General features: G+C 45.3%; 1 protein-coding gene across 2 annotated transcripts in view; it reads left to right on the top strand.

Annotated features, from left to right (window-relative positions):
• Positions 1-1,153: 1,153 nt before the first annotated feature.
• The window catches only part of LOC121292014 (lysophospholipid acyltransferase 2-like), a 66,220-nt gene continuing 48,667 nt past the window's right edge, over positions 1,154-18,706 (top strand). Inside the window, exon 1 of one of the 2 annotated variants that reach the window (XM_041213757.1) lies at positions 1,154-1,477. In XM_041213757.1, the coding sequence (XP_041069691.1) occupies positions 1,406-1,477 (72 nt within the window). In that variant the 5' untranslated portion in view covers positions 1,154-1,405. The remainder of the gene's footprint in view (positions 1,478-18,706) is intronic. The other variant, XM_041213758.1, reaches the window with a different exon arrangement.

Below are 18,706 nucleotides of genomic sequence, written 5' to 3'. Positions count from 1 at the left end.
CTTGAGAACTTGCTTCTAATTATGCACTGTGAATAATATACATTTTGTGGTATAATATTCCTTATAAAATGAAGTATTCCCACACACAACTCCCAGGAGATCTCCTAGACTGTCTAAATGTTTTTGGATGGTATTTAAGTGGAGCATCTCTTTACAGTGAGGTTTTGAGTGATCAAAATGTTCAATGTTTACAGATTGACCCAATGCCCAGTTTATTTGGAATCATAAATGGTATTTATAGAGTCCCTATAATCTGTAGGCCTGAATCTTTGTGTGAGTTGAGCTTATCTTTGTATCTCTCTACCTCTAATTCCTTCTGCTCTCCAACCCTTCAAAATCGCTTCGCTTCTCTAATTCTGACCTCTTATGTGTACCAGATTTCCATTGCTCCCGCATTGCTGGCTGTCCTTTCAGTTGATTTGGCCCTTGAATTCCTTCCCTAAACCTCCCTGCCTCTATCTCCTTAGAACCTCCCTCTTTGCACAAGCTTTTGATCACCTATCTTAATGTCTCCTTTTAATGGCGCAAAAACAAATTTTGTTTGCTAATGGTCCTGTGAAGTGCTTTAGGATGTTTTACTATGTTAAAAGTGCTACATAAATTTAAATGGAAAAACTCAGCAGGTCTGGCAGCATCGGCGGAGAAGAAAAGAGTTGACGTTTCGAGTCCTCATGACCCTTCGACAGAACTCGAAACGTCAACTCTTTTCTTCTCCGCCGATGCTGTCAGACCTGCTGAGTTTTTCCAGGTAATTCTGTTTTTGTTTTGGATTTCCAGCATCCGCAGTTTTTTTGTTTTTATCTACATAAATTTAAGTCGTTGTCATCTGTCTTCTGCAAAAGAAAAAAAAAAATCCTACTGTGTCCATTTGTGGGGGGACTGCATTTTGGACACCAATTCACTCAGTTAATATCAGGAGTTCAGTGAAAGGATTTTTCTTCAATTTACACGGTCGATAGATCTGTCGCTGTTGCTGCAGAACTTAAAAGGAAGCAGTGAAAACTAGCCACAATACTCAAGAAGATTTGACCACAGTGCTAAGAATAAGTAACCAACAGGGTGTGCTGTGGGACCAGTTCTGTAGTTACTTCAAGAGCCCAGCCTTCAAAGTATGAATCTGAGGGGAAACACCCTTCTCCGAATTTTTTTTGTGTGTGGTTACGTTTCTTGTTAAGGGATCTCTTAACTTAGGTCATCCCCCCAATGTTTTGGAAACAATGACGTTCGCCGATCAGCTGCAATTAGTCGGAAAGTTTGAGCGGGTGATGTTAACTGAGACCAAACTAGGGCAGAGTAGCCAGTCCGTGCGCGCCAGGAGTTGTGTCAGTTTCAGGTGAGAATTTTATCAGTTTCAGGTGCATTCAGGAAGGAGATCGCCGACCGGCTCTCACCACCTGGTGAAGGGATGGGATCGAGTGGCTATGGATCGGAGCTACTCCTGCCTCTCAGCGAGAGGCTGCGTTTACCCATAGAACAGGTACCAACTTTATATATAACTTTACATGTATATATTGGAATGATCAAAATAATAGGGATTACTCTGATTTAAAACATCTATATCTGAATGAAACTTTTGGTCTGAGAAACATCTTGTCTCATCGTCTTTATCGTGGTAAATGATGGCTGTTATTGTGGCTTTAGTGTGGAACTCAGTGTCAGTTTGGACTCAATCCTCTGAATCAAGCACCTATCTAGACACTGAAACACAGAACCTAGGCTTAAGTTTCAGTGCAGTACCGAGGGACTGCACTGAAATGTGCATGACCGCATGGGCGGTCGTCATGTCTTTCAGATGAGATAAACTTGAGTCCCTGTCTGCTATATCAAGTAGATATAAAAGATCCCGTGGCATTCTTTCAAAGAAGAGCAGTGATTTCTCTCTGGTGTTCTGCCCAATGTTAATCCCTCAACCATAACTAAAAACCAGATTATCCAGTCATTACCTCGTTGCTACACAAAAGCAAAATCCTGCTGATGCTGGAAATAAAAAGTATATTTCCAGAATTTTCTGTTTTTCTTATCTCATTGTTTTTTGTGGGAGCTTGCTGTGTACACACATTTCCAAAATTACAACAGAGGCTACACTTTAACAAGTGCTTCATTAGTTGTAAAGAGCGTTGGGATGTCCTGAGGTTGTGAAAGGTGCTATATAAATGCAAGTCTTTCGTTTAACTTTTCCTTTTTGAGCCGGGGTGGTGGGGGCTGCAGGTTCAAGTCCCAGTCCAAATATTTGAGTTCATAATCTAGGCTGACACCTCAATAAAAGCAAAATCCTGCGGATGCTGGAAATCTGAAACAAAAACACTTCAGTGCTGTGCTAAGGGCATACATGAGTTGGAAGTGAACTTTTCAGAGGAGATGTTAAGCCAATGTCCCTCTTTGCCTGAACAAAGATCTTGAAGCATTATTCCACAAAGCTCAAGGAGTTATCTTATCCCGGATAGAATTCGCCTTTTAAACAGCACCATCAAAAATAAGGAGCCGTTTGCTATTTGTGGGATCTTGCTGTGCACAAAGTGGCTGCTGTCCTTGTTTACAAGAAAAGTGACTCCATTTTATAAGTAATGCATTGGTTGTGATAGGTTTTTGCATGTAGCGAAGGTGTTATATAAATACCACCAATGTATTGTCCAACTATTTGATGTACCATTTAAATGTTAATTGTAACATGGTGAGAATGCAAAATTTAGTTTTACTTTTATGCACAAATTTCTAAAAGAATTCAAATTGTTTGACTGAATGACTAAAGGGAAGTCTACCCTGATAAGTAATTTTCCTTAAATACATTAGTTCAAATGTTAATATGTGTCACATAATTACTTTTCCTTTTTTAATAGAATAAACTTTTTGAAATTGAATAGGGGATTATAACCATTGGAGCAATATATTTTGCTAAGGAAGGATTGGTTTCTACAGTCTATACATTGGTGAATGGGTGACCAAACACGAAGGTTAATTTTAAGTGTCCCTGCTGGTGCCTTCAATTGTTTTATTTTCAATTTATCCAAAGATTCAGATTCTGCCTGTGGTATGGCAAAGAGTGGTTGCAGGCAGCCCCTGCTGAATCACTTCAATTCATGATGCTGATGAGGCAGTGCCGGGAAACCCAGGCAAATGATTTAAGGCACATTCAATCTCCATAGAGAATCCATGTAGACTGGAGTGGGTTCTTTGTAGACTAGTCTGCAGTCTGGTGTACATCCTATAAATGTGCCATATTAATGGGTTGTCATCACACATTACATGAAGTGGTGTACTGACACCTTAACCCAGAGTGCTCCAGAGTGCTTTGCGTATTATATATCCACCCAGCATCTACCCTGTCAAGCCCCTCAATTTTATGTTTCAATGAGATCACTTCTCATTCTTCCAAACTCTAGGGAACATAGTCCTAATCTATTCAATCTCTGGTCATAGGACTTTCTTCTTACCCCAGGAATTAGTCTAGTGAATCTATATCACATTCCATCTCAGGCAGGTATACATTTCCTTAGGTACAAAGGCCAAAAGTGTTCATAATATTCCACGTGTGGTCTCATCAATGTAATATAACAATGAGTCAAAGCACAGTTCATGATCTCAGGATCTCCCAAATCACTTCACAGCCAATGAAGTACTGCCCTTGTTGTAACAGAGGAAATATGGCAGCCATTTTTTACAATGCAACAATGATGAGGTAATCTGTTTTAGTGAAATTGGCTAATAGGAATTTAGGAACATAGGACTTAGGAGCAGGAATAGCTTGAGTCTGCTCTGCCATTCGATAAAATTATGCCTGATGTGATTATGGCCTCAACTCCGCTTATCTGTCTGCCCCCCCATAAACCTTGACTCCCTTGTTGATCAAGAATCTATCTAACTCAACCTTGAATAAGGGCCGTGACATTGGGCTGAGCACTGCTGATCTTCTTTATAATAGGGAATGGGATCTTTTACATCCAACTGAGACAGCAAACAAACCTCAGTTTAACATCTCTCATGTGAAAAATGGCACCTTCAACACTGTAGCACTCCCTTAGTACTGCAGTGGGAGTATCAGATTATATGCTCATACCTCAGGATTGGAACCTGTACCAATGACCTGGCTGAGAAGTGAGGGTCCTAGCCACTGAGCCACAGCTAACACACAACTATCGATGGCTTAAGTGGTCCAGTGCTAGGAAGGGGCAAATCAGTGAGATGACACATCCTAATCAGGATAATTGTTGTGATGGGGTTGTGTGAGCACCTCGACAATTGAATAACATGCCAACTCTCACAGTTTAGACTGGCATATGAAGGTCTCTCTATCTCTCCGCCCCCCACACACACACTTTAAACCAACTTATATTTCAACTCTTTCTTGGACTCAAACTCAAGTTCTGTCGAAGGGTCATGAGGACTCGAAACGTCAACTCTTTTCTTCTCCGCCGATGCTGCCAGACCTGCTGAGTTTTTCCAGGTAATTCTGTTTTTGTTTTGGATTTCCAGCATCCGCAGTTTTTTTGTTTTTATCTCTGTGTTTAATTGACTGCCACTGCTCTTCAAGAAATGCCTACCTCCTTGAAGAAGTTCTGTTCCTCTCTGCGACAAGATTTCCGTATCTCTCTGCTGTCTTGCTCACCTTCCTTGCTTTCCATTTCCCTCCTAGTGTTTGACAAGGTGTTTACTAAAACCTGCTTTCACAGCCATATCTCCTTTCTCAGTGACTGTCTCCGTCTCCGACTTACCCCACGTGGATTTCAACTGAAATTCCACCCCTCATGTTTCAATCCCACCCAGGATTACAGGTATCTCCGGGACATAAAACGTTTCTCGGACTGCTGTTCCCGTCACATTCTGAAATCCACACTCAGTGCCATGTGCCACCATATGAACACACTCGACCTCTCCCTCCAGCAGCACCGCCGTACCCTTTTTCAAAGCTGCGCGTGCCCCCAGTTTCATTTTATCCTTCGGCTCATCCGACGCCTCAACAAGAAACTTTTTCTCTTTCTCTCAAGTGCTAAGGAACGCAAGCTCCAACAACTCATCGACACCAACACCCATCTAGGACCCTCCACCCCTGCCTGTCCCTCCGTCCCCACCCCATCTTCCAATCCCAGCCCCAGCCATGTATTCACTATACCCCCTGACCTTCCCCTCTCCGATGCTGAACGTTCAGTGCTCAGCAAAGGACTTAGTTTCATACCCTTACGCCCTCACCTCAATGAATTTCGGGCTCGGCATGATACTGAACTCTTCTTCCGCTGTCTTCGTCTCCGGGCTCACTTCTTTGGGCAGGAGTCCTCTCCCAGTTCAACGGATCCTTTTACCCATCTGCAATATTCTCCCTCCACCTGGACCCCTCCCTCTGGATTCTTACCTTCTCTCGATCTTTTCATTGAGAACTGTCAGCGCAACATTAGTCGTCTCAATTTCTCTGCTCCTCTCACACATTCTAACCTGTCTCTCTCTGAACTTACTGCACTCCATTCTCTCAGGGCCAACCCTGACATTGTCATCAAACCCGCTGACAAGGGTGGTGCTGTTGTTGTCTGGCGCACTGACCTCTACCTCGCGGAGGCTGAGCGTCAACTCGCAGACACTTCCTCCTACCTCTCCCTGGACCATGACCCCACCACTGAACATCAAGCCATTGTTTCCAGGACTGTCACTGACCTCATCTCCTCTGGGGATCTCCCTCCCACAGCTTCCAACCTGATAGTCGCCCAACCTCGGACGGCCCGCTTCTATCTCCTACCCAAAATCCACAAACAGAACTGCCCCAGTAGACAGATCGTCTCAGCTTGCTCCTGCCCCACAGAACTCATTTCTCGTTAACCTAACTCCCTTCTCTCTCCCCTTGTCCAGTCCCTTCCCACCTACATCCGTGATTCCTCTGACACCTTACGTCACATCAACAATTTCCAGTTCCCTGGCCCCAACCGCTTCCTCTTCACCATGGATGTCCAATCCCTCTACACCTCCATCCCCCACCAGGATGGTCTGAGGGCCCTTAGCTTCTTCCTCGAACAGAGGCCCGAACAATCCCCATCCACCACTACTCTCCTCCGTCTGGCTGAACTTGTTCTCACGCTGAACAATTTCTCCTTCAACTCCTCTCACTTCCTCCAAATAAAAGGTGTGGCTATGGGTACCCGCATGGGCCCCAGCTATGCCTGTCTCTTTGTGGGGTATGTGGAACATTCCTTGTTGCAGTCCTACTCCGGCCCCCTTCCACAACTCTTTCTCCGGTACATCGATGATTACTTCGGTGCCGCTTCATGCTCTCGTCAGGACTTGGAAAAATGTATTAATTTTGCTTCCAATCTCCACCCCTCCATCATTTTCACGTGGTCCATCTCTGACACTTCCCTTCCCTTCCTTGACCTCTCAGTCTCAATCTCTGGTGATAGACTGTCCACCAATATCCATTACAAACCCACCGACTCCCACAGCTACCTCGACTACAGCTTCTCACACCCAGCTTCCTGTAAGGACTCCATCCCATTCTCTCAGTTCCTTCGCCTCCGTCGCATCTGTTCCGATGATGCTACATTCAAAAACAGTTCCTCTGACATGTCCTCCTTCTTCCTTAACCGAGGTTTTCCACCCACGGTCGTTGACAGGGCCCTCAACCGTGTCCGGCCCATCTCCCGCGCATCCGCCCTCACTCCTTCTCCTCCCTCCCAGAAACATGATAGGGTCCCCCTTGTCCTCACTTATCACCCCACCAGCCTCCGCATTCAAAGGATCATCCTCCGCCATTTCCGCCAACTCCGCATGATGCCACCACCAAACACATCTTCCCTTCACCCCCCTTATCGGCATTCCGTAGGGATTGCTCCCTCCGGGACACCCTGGTCTACTCCTCCATCACCCCCTACTCCTCAACCCCCTCCTATGGCACCACCCCATGCCCACGCAAAAGATGCAACACCTGCCCCTTCACTTCCTCTCTCCTCACCGTCCAAGGACCCAAACACTCCTTTCAAGTGAAGCAGCATTTCACTTGCATTTCCCCCAACTTAGTCTACTGCATTCGTTGCTCCCAATGCGGTCTCCTCTACATTGGAGAGACCAAACGTAAACTGGGCGACCGCTTTGCAGAACACCTGCGGTCTGTCCGCAAGAATGACCCAAACCTCCCTGTCGCTTGCCATTTTAACACTGCACCCTGCTCTCTTGCCCACATGTCTGTCCTTGGCTTGCTGCATTGTTCCAGTGAAGCCCAACGCAAACTGGAGGAACAACACCTCATCTTCCGACTAGGCACTTTACAGCCTTCCGGACTGAATATTGAATTCAACAACTTTAGGTCGTGAGCTCCCTCCCCCATCCCCACCCCCTTTCTGTTTCCCCCTTCCCTTTTTTTTCCAATAAATTATAAAGATTTTCCTTTTCCCACCTATTTCCATTATAAAAAAAATTTAAAAAACCCCCACTAGAGCTATACCTTGAGTGCCCTACCATCCATTCTTAATTAGCACATTCGTTTAGATAATATCACCAACTTTAACTTTAACACCTATGTGTTCTATTGTACTATTGTCGTTGACATCTTTTGATGATCTGCTTCTATCACTGCTTGTCTGTCCCTACAACCACACCACCCCCCCCCCCCACCTCTCTGTCTCTCTATCTCTCCGCCCCCCACACACACACTTTAAACCAGCTTATATTTCAACTCTTTCTTGGACTCGAACTCAAGTTCTGTCGAAGGGTCATGAGGACTCGAAACGTCAACTCTTTTCTTCTCCGCCGATGCTGCCAGACCTGCTGAGTTTTTCCAGGTAATTCTGTTTTTGTTTTGGATTTCCAGCATCCGCAGTTTTTTTGTTTTTATGAAGGTTGGTTACTTGAATGAGGTACAGAAAGAACAACTGAAATTACTGAAATGAACTCTCGCAGATTCAGTCTTTTGGCAGAGTGGAGCTAAAACAAAATGTCAGTTACTCTCAGTATAGAGTGGAGGGCAAATGACCCAGCCCCCACTCTGCTTGGATTGCCAACATTGGTTGGATGTATCCCTGGAGGTTTGATCACATCTTGTCTTGCCTCCAATTGCCCCACCCTCTCTCTCTCCATTGGTCAGTCGACATGTCAATTCTCATGCTGACCCCTCCTTCCCAAACCATATGTAACATAGACAGTCACGTATGTTACTCAATTGGATGATTCTTGACTTAATTTTCCCATCTCCACTGTTTTACAATGAATGAAAATGCTCAGAGAAAAAGAAATAAATACATAGAATTTATGATTTTGCTCTCAGCAGTTATGATGACCGTCATTAACCAGGGGATTCTTTTCTGGAGACTCCCAGTCAATCCTGAAGGGTTGGCAAACCTTGGCTGAGTTTCCAGATCTTGGCTATGCTTGGTTATAAGATAGAGTTGGACAAAATGTCACTCCCAAGACTTCCTCTAGTACTCAGAGCATTGTGTGCAGTTTTGGTCTCCTTACCTAAGAAAGGATATACTTGCCATAGAGGGAGTGCAGCGAAAGTTCACCACACTGATTCCTGGAATGGCAGCATTGCCATATGAGAGAGATTGGGCTGGCTGAGCCTTTATTCACTGGAGTTTAGAAAAATGAGAAGGAATCTCATTGAAACATATAAAATTCTGACAGGGATGGACAGTCTGGATGCAGGGGTAATGTTTCCTCTGGCTGGGGGATCTAGAACAAGGGGCACAATCTCAGAATATGGGGTAGGCCATTTAGAACTGAGATGAGGAGAAACCTTTTCATTCAGAGGGTGGTGAGCCTGTGGAATTCTCTACCACAGAGGGCTGGCGAGGCCAAGCAACTGAATATAGTTAAGAAGGAAATAGATAGGCTTCTAGACTCTAAAGGCATCAAGGAGTATGGGGAGAGAGCAGGAGCATGGTATTGAGATAGAGGATCAGCCATGATCATATTGAATGGCAGAGCAGGCTTGAAGGGCCAAATGATCCACTCTCTATCTATTTCCTTCTTGGGAGTGACTTTTTTTCCAACTCTTACTTATAACCAAGCATAGTCAAGATCTGGAAACTCAGCCAAGGGTTGCCAACCCTTCAGGATTGACTGGGAGTCTCCAGAAAAGAATCCCCTGGTTAATGATGGTCATCATAACTGCTGAGAGCAAAATCATAAATTCTATGTGTTCCTTTTATTTTCTTTGGTTTTCATTCATTTTAAAACAGTGGAGATGGGAAAATTAAGTCAAGAATCATCCAACTGAATAATATGAGACTGTCTATTATCTTCTATTTTCTATGTTTCCATGTTTTGTCTGAATAGTTTCATTTTCTCTGCTGCAGATGCCTGTAGCCTATAGACCTCAATGACTAGAGCATCTATTGCCTGTAGGCAGAGAATGCAAAAAATTCACTGCCCGTTGAGTGAAGAAATTTCACCTATCTCAATCCTAAATGACTGACCCCTTATTCTGAGACTGTGACTCTGAGTTTTAAACTCTCCAGCCAGGGTAAACATCCACCTAACAACAACCATATCAAGCCCCTCAAGAATTTTATATGTTTCAATGAAATCGCTTCTCATTTTTCCAAACTCTAGGGAACATAGCCTAGTCAATTCACTCTCTTCTCATAGGGCAATCTCCTTATCCCAGGAATTAGTCCAGTGAATCTTCATCATACTCCATCTTAGGCAAGTATTTCCTTCCTTAGGTATGAAGACCAAAAATGTACACCGTGCTCCATGTGTAGTCTCATCAAGGCACTATACAATTGCAGTAAAACCTCTTAATCCTTATACTAAATCAAGCAGTACCTACTCAGCAATAACCTGCTCACTGCCGCTCATTCTGGGCTCTGCTGGGGTCATTCAGCTCTTGACCACATTACAGCCTTGATCCAAACATGGACAAAAGAACTTGATTCAAGAGGTGAGGTGAGAGTGACTGCCATTGACATTTAAGGCAGTAGTTGATCGATTGTGGCATCAAGGAGACCGAGCAAAACTGAAGTCAATGGGGATCAGGGGGAAAACTCCACTGGTTGGAGTCATACCTAGCACAAAGGAAGATGGTTGTGGCTGTTGGAGGTCAATCATCTCAGCCCCAGGACATCATTGCAGCAGTTCCTCAGGGTAGTGTCCTAGGTCCAGCCATCTTCAGTTGCTTCATCAATGACCTTCCCTCCACCAGAAGGTCTGAATTGGGGATGTTCGCTGATGATTGTACAATATTCAGCATCATGCATGACTTTTCAGATACTGAAACAGTCTATGTCCATATGCAGCAAGACCTGGACAATATTCAGGCTTGGGATGATAAGAGGCAAGTAACGTGGGTGCCACACAAGTGCCAAGCAATGACCATCTCCAACAAAAGAGAATCTAAAGACTTCCCCATGACATTCAAAAGCATTACCATTGCTGAATCCCCCACTATCAACATCCTGGGAGTTACCATTAACTGGAAAATAGGTGGGCCAGCCATATAAATACCATGGCTACAAGAGCAGGTCAGAGGCTGGGAATTCTATGAGAGTATCTCACCACCTGGCTCCCCAAAGTCTGTCTACAAAGCACAAGTCTGGAGCGTGATGGAGTGATCTCCACTTTCCTGGATGAGTGCAACACCAACAACACTCAAGACCATCCAGGACAAAGTAGTCGCTTTCCACCACCTTAAACGTTCACTCCCTCCACCACCGGCACTTATTGGCAGCAGTGTGTTCCATCTAGAAGATGCACTGCAGCAACTCAGAGGCTTGCTCAACAGCACTTTCTAAACCCGTGACCTCTACCACCTAGAAGGAACTCTCTTGCTAAAAGCATTGAGGGTGTACCTACCCCAAATGGACTGCAGCAGTTCAAGAAGGTGGATCACCACCACCTTCTCGAGGGCAATTAGGGATGGGCAATAAACGTTGGTCTAGCCAGCGATGCCCACATCCCATGAATGAATAAATTTTTAAAAATTCCAATTTCTTTAAAAAAAGCTGATGTACTGTTTGCTTCCCTAATTGCTTTTGTACATGCATGTTAACTTTCTGTGATTTGTGTAAAAGAACCTCAAAGGTCCCTCTGAATACCAACAGTTCACAGTATCTCCCCACTTAACAAATATTCTGCTTTTCTATTTTTTCTGCCAAAATGGATAATTTCACATTTCTCTACATTATATTCCATCTGCCATGTTCTTGCCCATTCAATTAATCTTTGTCCCTTTGCAGCTTCTTTGTGTCTTCCTCATAACCTGCTTTACCACTTAGCTTTGTATCATCAGCAAACTTGGACACTTGGTCCTCTCATGTAAGTCATTGATACAGATTGTGAATAGTTGAGACCCAACCACTGGTCCTTGCAGTACCTCACTAGTTACAGCCTGTCAACCTAAAATGACCTGTTTATTTCTATTTTTTGTCCGTTAACCAATCCCTCAAGCTGTGCTAATATATTACTCCTATCCCTAGGACCCTAATTTTGTGTAATAATCTCTTTTGTGACACCTTATGGAATGCTTTTTGAAAATCCAAATACGTAACATTCTCTGGTTCCCCTGATCTGCTCTGTTAGTTACAACCTCAAAAAAACTCTTAACAGATGTGTCAAATATGACTTCCCTTTCATAAATCCATGTTGACTCTACCCAACCATATTATGATTTTCTATGTGTCTAGTTATTATATCCCTAATAAAAAATTCAAACGTTTTCCCTACTACTGATGCCAGGTTAACTGGCCTGTAGTTTCCTGTTTTATCTCTCTCTCCTTTCTTGAGTAGCGGGGTTACATTTGTTATTTTCCAGTCACCTGGGACCATTCTAGAATCTAGAGAATTCTGGAAGATTAAGCCAAAACATCACGATACCTGTACCCAAGGATGTAGGCCATCAGGTCCAGGGGATTTATCGACTTTCCCCTATTCATTTGTTCCAGTGCCAGTTCTTTACTAGTTCAAATGTCTGAAGTTCCTCATTCCCGCTAGATCCATCGTTCCCCGTTATTTCCAGAAAGTGTTTTGTGCCCTCTACCATGAATTATAGAATTCTAGACTCCTACAGCACAGAAGGAGGCCATTCATCCCATTGTTTCTGTGCTGGATCTTTGAAAGAGTTGTTCAGTTTAGTCCCACATCCCAGCTTTTCCCCCCAGAACCCTTCAAATTTGTTCTATTCCAGTGCATGCCCAATTCCCTTTTGAGAGTTCTCATAGAATCTGATTTCACCGCCCTTTCAGGTATTTCATAACAAACCTATTAATAAATAAAATATTTCTTCTCTCTTCCCTCTAGTTCTTTTGCCAATTAGTTTAAATCTATGACCTCTGCTTACCAATCCACATGTCTGAAAAAACAGTTTCTTCCTACTGCCTATATCAAATCTCCTCATAATTCTGAATTCCTCCATTAGATTCCTCCCTTACACTTCTCATCTCTAAAGTGTTAAGAAAGGAAGATAAAGAGAGGGAAGGATAAAAAGGAATCACTTCTTTTATGTTTTTACTTTAGTTTGGAATGTTGTTGTGATGACAACGGACATGTGTCATGCTGCATGTGTCCAACATGACTAAGTTAGGGTATTTGAGATTCGAGTTACAATCAGATTGAGGGAAATTGCACAACATGTGTTCATGCTTCAGGAATTGCATGATAAGGGTGTGAGAGGTTTCACAACATCATCTAAGCCTTAAAAGACACTTATAGTTCACCTTGGAATTATATAACATAGAATGAGGCTATTTGACCTATCATACCTGTGTCATCTCTTTGGAAGGACAATCCAAGTAGTCCCATTTCCCTTGCACTTTCTCCATTGCCCTACAAAGTTTTCCTTTTTAAGTAGAGATCCAGTTTTGGAAGCTACAATTATTTATTTCTGCTTATATTATAAAATGAAGTAGGAGTGAGAAGGTTGCTGTGCAGGACCCTCTCTAATCACTCTGCCATTGCTGCCAAGCCCAAAGCTCTGGGGTTCCCTCGCTAAACCTTTCTGTTTCTCTATCCCTTGCTCATCCTTAAAATCTACACCACCTGTCCTGATACCTAATGTTGTGGCTTGGTGTCAAAGTTTGATAACATTACTGCAAAGCACTATGGGACATTTTTACTGCATTAAAAGAGTTCAATAATTGCAACTTGTTGGACACACCTATCACAATTCATTGGTCCAATATGGGGAACTGGGTGGGGCAGGGTTGGTGTGGGGGGGAGAAGGTGGGAAGGCACATAAGGCAGCCATTCTGTGCTAGTTGGTTTCTGGAATAGGTAATAATGCAGTATGTAAATATTAGCATATCCCTACATTAATACTGCTTGTTTCCTTTTATTAGAAACAAATTGGATTTATTGAGCGAGAGAGAGATGCCATTGTAAATCACATATATCTTTATACAAAAGCAAAATACTGTAGATGCTGGAAATCTGAAATAAAAACAGAAAATGCTGGAAATACCCAGTGTATTTGGCAACACCTGACGGGAGAGAAACAGGGGTTAATGTTACTGGTCAATGACCTTTCATCAGAACCGAGAAAAGTTAGAAATGTATTGGTTTGAAGCGGGCCAAATGGTGGAGGGTGGAAAAAGAACAAAAGGGAAGCTCTGTGATAGGGTGGAAGATTGGAGTCATTAAATGACAAAAGAGTTGATGTTGCAGAGACAAAGAAAATGGTAATGGGGCAAATGAAGAAACAAAAGATGTCTCCAGCGGAGGTATGAATGGCAGAATAGTGAACAGTTGCCATCTGAAAACAAAAAACAAGAGGAAAACAACATTTACACTAAAATATGCAAATAGAAACAAAATAAGAGGGGCAGCGATTATGGTCTGAAATTGTTGAACTCTGTGTTGAGTCCAGAAGGCTGTAATATGCCTAATTGTAAGATGAGGTGCTGTTCTTGGAGCTTGCATTGAGCTTCATTGGAACACTTCCGCTGGTCGAGGACAGAGAGGTCAGAGTGAGAGCAAGGTGGAGAATTAAAACGACAATGGATTGTAAGCTCGGGGCCAGGCTTGTGAACTGAATGAAGCTGTTCCACAAAGCGATCACCCAATTGGCATTTGGTTTCCCTAATGTTGAGGGGACTATGTAGTGAGCAGCGTATACAGTATAGCAAAATGTAAGAAGTATATGTAAGTCACTGTTTCACCTGGAAGGAGCCTTTGGGGTCCTTGGATGGTGAGGAGAGAGGAGGTAAAAAGGGCAGGTGTTACATCTCACAGGTATGGAAGTTTGCATCAATAGAACATATGTGGTGAAGACAGAAACTGCGAGAATGGAATGGAGACCTGAAAGGAGGTGTGGTGTGAGCATTGTAACATAGAAACAAAATATTGCATATGATGGATATCTGAAATAACAGTTAATATTCCAGGTTGATTCTCCTTTGTTAGAATTCATTGACTTGAAAGGATAAGGACGGAATATCCCAGATTTGCACTAAGTGCAGTAGCAAGCAGGATAAAGGATGTTTTACCCGCCTGCCACAATGACAGCTTTCCACGCCGTATCATCCCAATCCCGCCTCATTAATAATGCATTCCCGGGAAACAGGCCATTTCGATGACGAGCGGGTTCTCATTCGGCTGCCACATCACTGCTTTACCACGCCAGGAGCCATATTTAAAATGCAGCCGCACAAGCACCTCTCAATGCTTCCAGACAAGGACAGCTGCAAAGAAGACATGGCCCCGAAAAACAAGAAGATTGCAGAGCCCAATTTAATGATGCGTCCGTCCAGCATCTTTTGGATGCAGTGGATGCATCACCGCAGTGATGTCCTCTAGCCCCACTCTGGTCACGGGTGGTGGGGTGGGGGCGGGTGAGCAGCAACATCACCAATCCAGCTTGGGAGGCGGTGGCAGTGGTGGTCAGCACCAACACCCTACAAAAGAGGACAGCCACCCAGTGCCAAAAAGGGTGAATGATCTCCTCTGCTCTGCCAGCATAAGTCATTCTTCTCATCACTCTCAACTCACACACACTCAAACCCATCACACATCCATAGGGCCCTCACTCACTGCCAGTTCAAGGGTCATCACCATTCACTCTTTCAAACACGCATTCATTGTCCTCATCCCATCCATGGGACCACTCACCATCCATACATACCAGGCATACTTATCACCTGGCCTGGCAGGCTCCCTGCTTACACTGTCTCTTCTGTATTCATGCAGGGCAAGCTGGCACACGACAGCAAGCAGAGATTGCAGACCGGTGGAGGAATGCCTGAAATCAAGGTCCTCAAGGACTTTGAAAACAGAGTCACCCAGCTGGCTGGCGAGGATCTGGACCGTTCCTGTGCTGACAGTCAGCCCAATGGTTCTCTACCAAGTCATGATCCTGCAGTGCAACATCGATTAGACAACCATGCTGTGAGTGATGTGTCCTATTCTGCAGTCCCCTGCCATGCACTAATTATCTCTCCTTGCTTTCACAAGCACATCTAGGAAACAACCGACAGAGTCCAGAACCCATGGCCTCCAATCAAGCCCCAAAGAAATCTCAAGAGGAATCTGAAGGCACCCTCCTTGAAGACCCATCACAGCGCTCACCCACACCCCTCACCAGTGCAGAGACACACACCTCAGTGGGACCTAGCTTCAGAGTAGTCCCGGGATCACAATCTGGTGAGCACATCACATTCTCTGATCCACAGCTGGCGGCAGCAGGGACTTCCAGGTCCCTGACACTCTGAGAATGCCAGAGGCTAGAAATCTGCTAAGTCTGCGTTAAAAGACAAGCCTCTGGACTCGGTCCTGTCACAGTTGCTGGAGCTGCAAAGGCAAGCTCGGGAACATCAGGAAGGGATGTCCACTGCACTCCTCAGCTTGCAAGGCATGATGGAGGAATCTGTCTGCCTTCAGGCTGAGGTGATAGCACCAGCATGCCAACACACTGACGGCAACACTGGTAGGATGGTGGCCACTATGGGGACCATGGTCCAGAACATTGGTCCTGCACTGCTGCGCGGGCTGAACGCCATTGCTGATACCGTAATTGGCCTCCAGCAGTGTGTTCGCAAGAGGTGTGTGGGGCAGCTGGATCTCACCCCAGCTTCCCTTTCTCCTTAAGGAGCCAGCCAGGAGCCCTTGGGCACCCATGAGGATAGGGAGGAGGATCAGCAGGTGTATTCCCCGGGGTCATCCACTCAGATGACTCTGGGAACATCTGGCCCAGCCAAATCCCCTTTTCCTGTGACCCCAGCAGCTCTAGCTCCACAGGCCGAGGAGGGTGCCACTGCCACACCACAGGACCCTAAAAGCAGGCCAGGGTCCTTCAGGTCTTGGCCCTCCAGAGGATGCCCACCAGGCTGCAGATGTTGGGAGAGCACCAAAACATAGCGACACGGTTAAGAAGATGTAGTTGCACAGCCTGGGCATGGGTGTCATTCACTTGTATGTAATGTTCACTATTGTAAATAAACTGCCAAGACTGTCTCCCTGTCTATGGCTCCTTGTTCTGATGAGCAGTGTTCTTGTCACTCAGTTGGGAAACTTTGGTCCCTGAACAAGATAAAGGCAGGTGTCTCAGTCCAGGGCCTCTTCCCTGTGCAGTGTGTAACCTTCAGACCAAAGTAATGGTCTGGCCTCACCTTCCCTGGACACATTACTGATGCCTGCATCTCAATGGTGCTTGTCATTGCTGCCAGAATGTCGTGGGCAGGCGTCACAGAGTCCGTCATTCTCTCTGTGTGCTCTCAGCACCTTTTGAGATGGGGCTGGCCCCCATCTCTTCAGCATCTGTGACCAGTGACACTGTGCTCCTGAAAGGGGCAGGTGCTGAAGGCTGTCGAAGGATCAAGTACATCTTAAGGTTTCACAGCTGCATCTCCATGATATGACCCTGATCACAGAGCGCAAGCTAGCTACCCTCAGCCAGACAGGAGCCAGATGTTCTCAGAGGCTATATGAAGATCTATGGAGTGCCCTCACTGTATGTCATCATCACCCTCCTGCAATCGAGTGACTATTGGGGCCTCCGCTGCATCTCCATGACAGGAGCATTATCACAGAGGGTATATGCGCTGCCATCAGCCAGACTGGAGTCAAATGTTCACAGATGCAATGAGAGGATCTGTGGTGTCTCCTCACTGTATGTCGTCATCATCCTCCACAAATCCGGCAGCTATGAGGACCTCCCCAGTGTGCCTGCCTCATCTGGCCAGTGCAATGGCCTCATCGCTGTCATCATCGCCTTCGAGGACTTCCTCCCCCTCATCCCTGTCACTGTCCTCCTCATCGGAGAAGATGTCCAGCTCCTCCATCTCCTCCTCAGTCAGCCCAATCCCCTTTGCAGCGCCAGATAGTAAAGGGTGCAGTAGGCGATGACGGGCGTGACACTCTCTGTGGACTATTTTCAGGGCTCCACCGGTATACCAAGTTTATTACACCTTCACAGTCAAGGGCAGTGGATGAACTCCATGCCCCCATGGTGCCAAATCCTGCAGCAGATGTGACTGACCAGTTCCCTAGACATGTGCAATGTTCGGTGACACTGGTTCTTGGTCATCTGCAGGAAGGAAAGGTGGTGCCTATAGACCCTGGGTCTAGTGAGGCGCCAAACAGCGACAGCTCACTGTGACTCTTCGGCAGCATGTGCAGGAGCCCCAGCTGCCCCTTCTTCCTGAAGGTGCTGCTCCTCCCTCTGCACAGCCAGATGCCTCCAGTCATTCTCTCCCCTTTTATCTCTGCTCTCTGTACGCCAGGAGGCATACAGCTAGTTCAGCAGGCTCGGTGCTCCTGGTGTACTCCTCCTGCAGGATAAAAGAGAGAGATGTATGTGTTAGCTTGGGTGTCAACGTGGGCACATCTGAACTGTCTCAGCTGTGGAGGAACGGTCACTTTATGCAAGGCTTTCCTAATGCGTGTCTGCTACCCTCCCCTCACCTCGCCTGAATGCGCGGCACCTGAACCTTGGAGTCCAACAGATGACCCTGGCGAGCGCTGCCCAACATTACTGTGCACTCACCTCCGAATTCCCCTCTAAGTACAACCCGCCAAGTGCATGTCTTATATATGTTGTGAAACACACACACTGACGTGCACAGATGATCCAGCGTGGGGGGATGATTCCGGCAAGCTGGCCTTATAATGATACGCAGCTGTATTACAATGAGGTTCCCGACATCCAACGGTGGGAAAAATGGCCCGACATCGGCGGGCAGAGCGGACGATTGCAAATTGGTTTCATGACCTCATGATGCCGATTTTTGGCCTTCTTGTCATATTGCCCACTCAAGCCGCCAAACATGGCTGACGCCAGCAGGTACGGAATATTCCGCCCAAACTCTTTCTCTCCACAGGTGCTTGCCTGATCTGTTGGGTATTACCAGCATTTTCTGTTTTTATGTGAGGAAATGTAGTTAAGGTAGCTGTGAGAGTCACTGGGCTTATGAATATTTACGGAAAGCCTATTCACAGAAATGGAGCCAGAGAAACTGAGGAAGGGAAAGGGAGAGTCAGATTTGGACCACGTGAGAGGGAGAGAAGGGCGAAAATTGGAAGCAAAGATGTAAAGATATTCCAGCTCAGGGTGAGAGTGGGAAACGGCATCAATAGAGCCATCAATGTACTGGGATAAAAGTGGCGAGAGAGAGGTCCTAAGCAGACGTAGGCAAGGAATGTTCCACATTGCCCATAAAAAGGCTAGAACCCACACAGGTACCCAAAGCAACACGTTTTATTTGGAGAAAGTGAGGTATATATTAATATATATTTTATTTATATATATTTAGATACAAAACGTATATATTTCTTTGTTTGTCTATCTTTTGAGCTAACATTATGA

Source organism: Carcharodon carcharias, chromosome 19 (genome assembly GCF_017639515.1).
Source record: "Carcharodon carcharias isolate sCarCar2 chromosome 19, sCarCar2.pri, whole genome shotgun sequence".
In the NCBI taxonomy this organism is placed as follows: domain Eukaryota; kingdom Metazoa; phylum Chordata; class Chondrichthyes; order Lamniformes; family Lamnidae; genus Carcharodon; species Carcharodon carcharias.
This window is presented reverse-complemented; position numbering and strand designations above follow the sequence as displayed.